The sequence below is a fragment of the Sinocyclocheilus anshuiensis genome, unplaced genomic scaffold (assembly GCF_001515605.1).
Source record: "Sinocyclocheilus anshuiensis isolate Anshui unplaced genomic scaffold, SAMN03320099.WGS_v1.1 scaffold1423, whole genome shotgun sequence".
In the NCBI taxonomy this organism is placed as follows: Eukaryota; Metazoa; Chordata; class Actinopteri; order Cypriniformes; family Cyprinidae; genus Sinocyclocheilus; species Sinocyclocheilus anshuiensis.
In genome coordinates, this window is record NW_015536552.1 from 775599 (window position 1) to 785312 (window position 9714).

The window sequence follows — 9714 nt, forward strand, 5'->3', positions numbered from 1 at the left end:
TGTATATATATATATATATATATATATATATATATCACACAAAGTTTTAGGCCAAATTGTGCAGCCCTACAAAATACAAACTTTTTTTTTTAAATCACATTTTAAATCGTAATCACTATATTTTTAGAAATATAATCAAATCGACTTACATAATCAAAGTCTTAGGCCAAATTGTGCAGCCCTACAAAGTACAACAAACTTTTTTTTTTTAAATAACATTCTAAATTGCAATTTTTAGAAAAATTCCAATACAATTTTTTTTCCCTAAATCATGCAGCCCTAGTTCAAATTATTATGCACATCCCATTACCTTGAAGAGCAGGAGGGCATAGAATGAGCGCCTGCTGAAAGGAATCGTTACACCCAAACTGGGCGCTTCCTGTCTGGATGGGAATTCCTGGATGCACCACAGGTGGAGCAGATGGCGCCAGGGTCTAAAATGGAAAGGTAAATAGATCAACGATCAGGAACAATCTGTTGTCTTCTTGCTTGCACTTAAACCCCAAGTCTTTTCAGAGTGTGCGCTTTTACCTGAGAGTGGACAGACAGCATTTTGTTGAAGGCGACAGTGATATTTGGAGCACTTGGAAGCGTCACAGGCTTCATAAGTGGGGGTGCTTTGTTGCGGTTGAGAGTATTGTACATGCTGGTTCTTGTGTGACACACGTCCATGATGTGGAAACAAGACTGGACACTATTGGAGACACATTCCTTGAGAATGACCACACATAATAGACAAAACAGTCAGTGAAACTGGCATTAAAAATGTCTGGACATACTGATTGCAATGGGGGAAATCCATCAGGTGCTGCATAGTGACAAAAGGGTGGGTAAGTGCATCTGAAGGGGCGATTCTCTGATCGGCATCAATCATCAGCATCATCTTTAACAAGTCCACGAATTCTCTCCTGTCAGCTTTCTCCGCCAACTGGTCACAGCCCTCCATGTTGAGCATTAGATTCACCTGATAAATGAATACACAAATAAAAAATACAATTATTATCATTATTAATATTATTACTGCATAAAACAACAAAATAATATCAATAAATTACAATTATTATTATTGTTTGTTTTTATTAATATCATTATTTTTTATATAATAGTATTTACATAGTTATAACAATAATAATATAACAACAACATATCATTATTTTATATACACACAATATAAAACAATACTGTATTCACAATATAATTATATTATTGTATATAAATTATCATTAAAGCGTCAGTCCGTAAGTTTTGCCTCTTTGTCGCCATCTCTGTTCGAAAACCTTCAATTGCAGCTATTTGCGGAATTATCTTCCTTGCGTGGGTTGTGCACCGGCACGGCTCCAGCGCGGATGAATTTAATGTGGCTGTCAGTCTGCAGATACTGCACTTTGTATTCACAGATTCTACATCTTTAAAGTATGACCCAAATAAGAGTTTTCACTGGAGAATGTCATCTGAACAAGCAAGTCCCAACTGCCACTTTTGTTCTGATCAACTGAGGAAAAAAACATTACAATAAATTGCGCTATCAATGGTGATTAAATCTAATGATCAGTTAGCTCATATCACATCTTGCGGTGCCAATTATTATTTTTGTTATACTTCGTTTTCAAATTGTTGACGTTGCATGAGCATTGCGTGAGTGCGTGTATTTAGTGTGTATTAGCGTTACCTGTAGATTTCAATTTCTGTACAGTCTAATCTCTAATTGCCATACCATTCAAATTTCATATAAAGAAATTGTTCTAACCCAAAAAGCAAATTAAAGTTCCTTACAACTCGTTCTCTTTGAAATAAATATTTTTTAGTACAGAGTAATCCCACGTATCTAATCAGATGCACATTTAAAACTGGAATATAATCTAATTTCAGTCATTATATTTTTCTGTAGCCACTTCTCAGTACGAATTTTTTTGGCTTTGACTACGGGTGAATCTCAAGTCACTGATGATTGTCGTTTTGACCTTTCTGGACTACAATCCGCCATTTATTCCAGCTGCTGTGAGAAAAGGCTTTAAACGATCCGTCACCTGCAGCATCCTCACGTGTGATATAGCATACTAGCTGGGACAACTTCTTTATGTTTTCAGACATGACATAATGACGCAGCGCCATGCTCTTATTTCCCACGAAAACCTACCTATACCACTCAAATTAGAAAACTTTATTAAAAGCGTACCGTTGTGAATCAAGCTAAAGGCGATAGCTTTGAACACTGGCTGGTTATGTACTCGTTTAAAAATTTATTTTGGATAATTTTTTACCAAAAAAAGTTAATATTGTTATTATTAATAATAATTATTATTATAATAAAAATAACATTAATAAATATAATCAAAAATATTATATTATAATATAACCATATATTATTTATAATTAGAATCATTATTATTCTCTATAATAATAAGTGTTAATATTATTAATGCATGTCATTAATATTATTATTATTGTTAACTATTATATATAGCATCATTAATATAATCATTATTATTATTAATAGTTATTAATATTAATGCTATATCGTAATAACAGCAGCAGCAGCAATAATAATAATAATAATCTCAATTTCTCAACATTTTTTTCCCCTCATGATGATTTGCAAGCAAAAACGTACATGTCCAATGTCATGTAGACAGCTGAAAATGTACTTCCTCGCCTCTTTGGACTTCAGTCCCGTTTCTGTCTCATGTTCTTCAGTCGTCTGCAGAAACAGGAAGCACATTTGGAGTCATTACATAAGAACTTTACCTCAAAACTTTATGTGGAGCAGACAGTAACTCGATCCAGAGAGCTATGCTGTAAGTTTATGACAGCAATGTCTGGTTAAGTGGATGAGAAATGGACCCTTGCCTTCAGTCTCCAGTCTCTGTATGGTGAATCAGACTCCTTGATGAAGAATCGGGCCGTCTTCGTCCCCACGTTCAGAAGCTGCTCTCCTGGCAACCCTTGAGTTTGAGAGATGTAACGAATCTGCAGAGATGTTTATAGTATTAGTGGATCTCAACATTGTCATTTCTGATAAGACAAGTAAAGCTAAATCCATCCATTCTTGACAAGAATCTCTTGAGTGATTCACAAAGCATGCCACAAGATGGTAACGTGTGTAGTACTTTTCCACTATTCCAAGAGGAAGTAATGCGAGATAAGACTGGTCTAGAATAGGCAGGTCCCTATAAGTGGTATGCAGCAGGACAACTGTGCCAAAATACCAATGAACCATTCAGAAAGGTTTTGTCTTGACAAGTACATTCGTACCATAACCCTAGTGCTTACTAAAGATAAAAATGGCTTGAATTTATTTGTAGGCAACAAATATTCATTGACGTCACCAGTGATTGTGCATCTTCAGGTTGAAAAAAAGAAAAGAAAAAAAAAAAAGTTTTCAAGAAGCTACAAACCACACAGTGATATCAATCAACATGAATCAGCAAAAACTGCTACAATATGCACAAAAAAGAGAGATAAAAATAAGCAAATAACTTCAGTTGTTATTTCAAGCCCTGAGTTGAGTTTCATGACAGCTAGGCTTGGAAAGCCCAGTGTTTCACTCTTAATACAGAGCACAGTATGGGGTCTGCCGCTACTCAAGGCTTTGTTAAGATGCCAAGTCAAGATGCTGGCCACTCTTTGTGCCCACAACAGATGTCAATCCTCTCACACCGAACAGTCAAGCCAACTCTGGGCAAAATGTGTTGTTTACCATTTGGCTGATGTTTTTAATCCAGATCAATTTATAGTCCACCTCATTACATGGACAGTTTCCATAAAGCAACTTGGGTTCAAGTGTCTCGCTTAAGGGCACAGTTCACCTTAGTCAGGAAACGCCATGTTTAATTTGAAGCGAATGACAACTACATCAGAAATGAACCATGGATCAGGGAAAATGCCACTGGAAATGACAAAAATCATCCTGAAAGTGACGAAAATGCTCCAAAAATGTACAACTTGGGTGTAGAAATGCCCCCCATTTAACATTTAATATATTTCATATTATTCTAGACTTAGGGGTTTAGTATCAGGCTAGCATCTCTGAGCTGTTCATAGCTGACATGTAGCTGTCAATTCGGACCAGTATTTGCTTTCGAACACTGAACAGAAACAGAAACTGTTAATTTTGACAGCAAATTTTGATTTAGTCTTAGTCATAGTCTTTTGACTAAAACTAATATTTATATTTGTCATCTGAATTGTTTTTGTTTTAGTTGACTAAATCTAATGGGTTTAGTTACGGTGTAATGCATTTAAGCATTTCTCTAAAATGTCCAAACTCATTATATAGGTTTGATTTTAAGGTTTTATCATGATAGACACAGATTTAACTGCTGTGACATAGACCATGCCTTTGTATTAAAATGAAATAAAATCACTTCTCATAAAGAAACAAGAACATGGTCCTGCTTTCACTGAAATGCCAATGGTTAAATAAGATGCGTTCTTTATAACAACTTGCTTACCACATTCTTTCAAGCAGACATTTATATTTATATAAATACATTTAGATTAATCCTTATTAGGGCTACTAAAGCCATTCAGTCAAGAGCAGTGAGTGATTTTCTCTTTCTTTTGTTGATGATTAACATTAATGACAAACAATAGTAACTAAATTAGACCGCTGTCCCTTTAAAACTGAATGCACGAATGCAATTTACTGATACACATCTGATATTCTCCCAACTGTTTACGTACACTTAAAGGGGTCCTATTATGTTCTTTTACAAAGTCTTGATTTTGTTTTGGGGGTGTACTAGAACAGGCTCTCATACTAGGTTGTTCGAAAAACACATTATTTTTCATATATTTTACATTATTGCAACACCTCTCTCACCAGTCTGGCACGAACGGCTCGAATAGTTCCTGTATCAAATGAAGGCCCGCCTTCTGAAATACGAAACGTGCTGTGATTGGTTAGCTGGGCCAGGGTGTGTTGTGATTGGCACCTGGTCAGGAAATGTCACGCCCCTTACCATAGCCACCTGCGAGCTTCAGTGTAAATATTGCGTCAATATCAAATCAATTTGAGCAGGATTTAAACCCGGATGATTGTAACCACTTTAAAGTTCATCTGCCTTGGGAAAGCTAACGTGTCTCCGACATAGTGATAACACTCGTTGCCTTCTCTAGTGCAGCTCAACCAGGTCTAGTCTCATTCGTCGATATTTGTGATATCACAAATCCCGGAAAATATGCGTTGTAGTCCAAACGAGTCGTTTGTTGTAGTTTTTGAAAAGTGGTTTCTGTTAAATAAAATATCTCCTTTTGAAGTGGACTTTGAACGTTGTAACTTTGAACATTAAGACATTGAAATAGAAAACAGTTAGGCCTATATAAGACTTTTTTTTCAAAAAGAACAATCTAACATAACCCAAACTTTTGAAAGGTAGTGTATCTTGTGCACTGTTCATAGTTAATTGATATAGATTTCATTTTATTTTTATCAGCCATAATAGCTCACATAGAGAATTTGATTCAAATAATTGAAACATTGATACAAATAAATAGACAAAACCTGCATTTAAAAAAGGATTTAAAATAAATAGACAACAACACACACTGTGTTTACAGTTAGATAATAAAACTGTCTGTAAAAATCAATTCAGGTGACAAATATTGCCCTCGGTTTTGATTATTCAATCAACAAAACACAGAAAACGCATATCCAGAAATGATCAATGACCTTAAGACAGCCTTGTTTTTCATTTTAATAGATTTCAATAACTTGTCTAACTGGACTTTGGTTCGTAGTTACAGACCCTTTGGTTATCACCTCAGATCTTTAACCATTACACTACATTTCTCCTTTTTTATCTACCTATGACTTAAATTAAGAATAAAAAATCTAATCAGCTGCTTGAGTGTTGTGATTTGTTTGCCATAGCATCCTTTTATAAATACAAGCAATGACTTAATAACGCAAATAACAGGACAAAGGCATTAAACAGTGTTTGGTTAACAACAGCGCTGTCTTTTTAGGGAAGGCAGGAGCAGTTCGACCCCACCAATGCATGAGTCTCCGTGTAAAAACACCATTGTTCTTGTTGCCTTGGGAAACCAAGCATTACTGGTCAGTGAACTCTGCAGACGTTTGCCTTCAAGCGTGCATCTGTTGCTTCTCAGAAAGACTGTGTCATAGTGGGCCTCTACCAGTGAAAACACAAGCCACTACAAAGCCCTCTTTGGCTGCTTGCTCTCATTCCTCTCCGTCTCTTCCTCTCTCGACTATGACGCCACCTCTCCTTTTACAAGCACTGAGGCTCAACACCGCCGTGTTAAACAAGCAGTGTTTATGGCATCTTAGGGGTGTTAGAGTGACATGATCGGGTTGCCAAAGCGCTGCACAAACACAGAGAGCGCGCTGAAGTGAGAACCGGCTGATAGTGCAGAGAGAGTATGTATGCGTCAGTGGGGCTTTCGGTTATAAATACATTCTGCTGTGTGGAGTGGAACTGGACCCATTGCTGGCACAGGTAGGCGGCCCGGAGTCTGTGGTCAGCAAACCCAAACCAGCCTATTCTGACATAGCCGGCTAGTTTTGCTACTGTCATACGCGCCATTTACACCACCTCAGACATCTCGTTTATCGGCAGCACTGGTCCATGATGGTAAACGCGCTCACACTTTTTTCATATGTGTGAGTCATCTGTCATGTTATGTGAAGAAATTCGCTTTAAGTATTGAGTTTACAAACCTGATAAATAAAACTAGTCCATTACAGAATCTGCAGACTTTTTTGTTTTTTTTGGTGCATATTTTGCAATTGTTGGTGGAGAAATCTATTAAATACCACAATACACTGTTACTGATGGCTAAAAATACTAGCCAGATTGTTTAATAAAAAAAATGTGCATTTAAATTAGCATAAATTCACTAAGTTATCTACCTGCACCAAGATTCACAATTGTCAACTAGGTATATCTAGATTCTAAATAATAAATTATATTATTAGTTTACATATTACTTATTTCCATATATATATATATATATATATATATATATATATATTCATACACACACACACACACACACATATATATACATATATATTATAACATTAAATTATATATTTTATTTTAAGAGATCATCCTGGACTAATAAAACAAAAAGACATTTTGGTTTTATTTTAGCTTATTATAAATTTTTTTTTTAAGATTTCTTTTCATTCATTATTATATATTAAAATAAATTCATTATATAAGGAAATAAGTAATATGTAAACTAATAATATAATATAATATAGTATTTAGTAGGGATGCACCGATACCGGTACCGGTATCGGGCCCGATACTGAGCTCCTGTACTCGTACTCGTAAAAATGCCCCGCAGATCGAATAATACCCAGTTGTTGTCATTTTTTTATATTTAGTTCACTATTTTGTTTAAGATAGATGTAAGAAATAATAAAGTTAATTTTATCCCACATATATATATATATATATATTTTTTTTTTTACAATTTTATGAAATAATTTTCTGAGGCGGTTACTAGAAAAAAAATAATCTAGATAAACTCAGCTGTCCAAAACCCACTATTGGTCAATCTCTAACTAGCATGCTGTGCATTACCTGTTTTACAGTTTGAGCTTTGCAACACGACTTGTGTTAAGATGCTGAATTCAAGATTTTGAAAATGCATAGTTTTGCACAATCCTGCTGCTACTAACGATGAGAAGAAACTCATCACAAAGACTTGCTCTGAAAAATAGCAAATGATGTCATCCTCCAAAATGCTGCCCATTAGTGTCGCCCCGACGCAACAAAGTGGGTCATTATCCGAGATCACTGGCTGATCTTACCTGGTCATACTCCAGTGCTCCTGGATAAAGCGGCCAGCCCAAGAAGAGCTCAGCGATGACGCAGCCCAGTGACCACATGTCTATGGCCTCACAGAAGGGTAAGCCCAGGATGATCTCTGGAGCCCTGGAACACATTATCAGGAAAGGATGAGAATTAATGGAGTGGTTACCTTGACAACAGGCTGTTGATTGAAAAGCAGTGGGAAACTTCATTACGAAAGCTCCAGAGAAGGATGAACAAGCCTTTGTTTGGATTAGCAAAACGCTACAATATGAATCAAACAAATCATTATGATAATACCAAGATGATTTAAACACATCATCTAATGTTAAATGTAACATTTAATATGGTTTTATGACACAGTAGTTTGGGTTTGAGACACCTATGTAAGACTCATCTCATGCTCACTTAAGCTCAAGAGTCATGTTTCACGTCCATATTGATATGATCCTGAGCCTAATGACGCAGCATCCCTGGTCTGATGAAGCATGAGTCTGCTGTTGGACCTGGGCTTTGACGTCAATGGGCCCATACACATCTGCTACCGTGACAACCGGAGGGAAAATGCTGGCTGCCTAGCGACATATGAGGACGGATCTAAACACCAAAACTGGGTGATGACAGAGGAGGAGTCTGATGACACACAATTAACCCTGGTCACCATTAATAATCAACCACAGAGCAAACTCCTGGGGCACTAAAGCTCTGCTGTATGTCCGAGCTTCACACATGTAGCACCTAAAGGATACACAGTTAAAACAGTAACTGTTGTCAAAGCTATTGATACAAGAATATGTCATGCAGGTCACTAGTAAGCAGCTGTAACTACCAACAGCACCCTATCTGTGTGGTAACAAGAGCCGTTGTGAATAATTCACTAATGGCTTGGCTATGTGATACTGCCTTTTAAATTCGAGGTTTTGAAATTAAGTTACAGGTTTTTCTTTATTGCATTTTTTGTCTATACAATTACGCCGTCTTTAGTCTTCCTAGTCAAAGGTGTTGCAGCAGCAAATGCTGAGATTCATTTTAAGCTGCTCAACCCATTATTTGCACACACAGAATGACGCGTCGTCAGAGAGTCAAACAAACAACAGTGCTGGGATGGTCTACACAGTGCAATGCTAGGTGCGTTTGTGCAGCTATCAGTGGAAGGGACTGCTGTACAGTATTTTAAATGCAAAGCGAATAAGAAAAAAATGCAATAATCTTGTAAGGTTTTGGGTGTGACGCAAAGTTTAATTGTTTACTGTTGGGAAAAAAAAAGTAAGTACCTTTCATGTGTATTAATGGAATATCCAAACAACAAGAATGACTATTATTATTATTATTATTATTATTATTATTATTAATAAACAACAATTATTATTTTTGCTAAATGTATTTAAATAATAATAATAATAATAATAATAATAAAAAATGCATTTAATTAAATTTAATTTAATACAGCTAGGCCCAGACAGAATCTACAGGGTTATTTCTTATAAAAATACATATAATAATAGTAATAATTATTATTATTTTACTGAGATTAATATTGTTTTCATTATAATAATGACTAATATTAATATATTTGAAATAAAAATAATTTAATATAGCTAGGCCCAGACAGAATCTGCAAGATTATGTTTATTATAAAATATATTTAAGTAATATATAGTAACAGTAACACATTATTATTAGGGATGCACCGATACCACTTTTTCCAGTACTCGCCCGATACCTTTATTTTTGTACTTGCCGATACAGAGTACCGATACCAATATTTTTTATTGCATTTGTACATTTTTTAAATATTGGGTACAGAAACCAAAATAGTATGTATAATGTTAGTTGGTTAACTTAATTTATCAAATAGATACAATCAAACCAAAATTTATTCAGACACCTTCAACATTTCTCACATTATCACAGTTTATTCGCTATA

General features: G+C 35.4%; 1 protein-coding gene across 3 annotated transcripts in view; it reads right to left on the reverse strand.

The window, feature by feature from the left end:
• Positions 1 to 9075, reverse strand: part of LOC107701142 (homeodomain-interacting protein kinase 3-like) — a 20458-nt gene extending 11383 nt beyond the window's left edge. For 2 of the 3 annotated variants that reach the window (XM_016503105.1, XM_016503095.1), the window contains exons 1-6: positions 7787 to 9071; positions 2848 to 2967; positions 2612 to 2698; positions 780 to 964; positions 532 to 694; positions 311 to 434 (exon numbers count right to left, since the gene is read on the reverse strand). In XM_016503105.1, the coding sequence (XP_016358591.1) occupies positions 311 to 434; positions 532 to 694; positions 780 to 964; positions 2612 to 2698; positions 2848 to 2967; positions 7787 to 8128 (1021 nt within the window). In that variant the 5' untranslated portion in view covers positions 8129 to 9071. Of the gene's footprint in view, positions 1 to 310; positions 435 to 531; positions 695 to 779; positions 965 to 2611; positions 2699 to 2847; positions 2968 to 7786 lie in introns of all 3 variants that reach the window. The other variant, XM_016503113.1, reaches the window with a different exon arrangement.
• Positions 9076 to 9714: the final 639 nt, after the last annotated feature.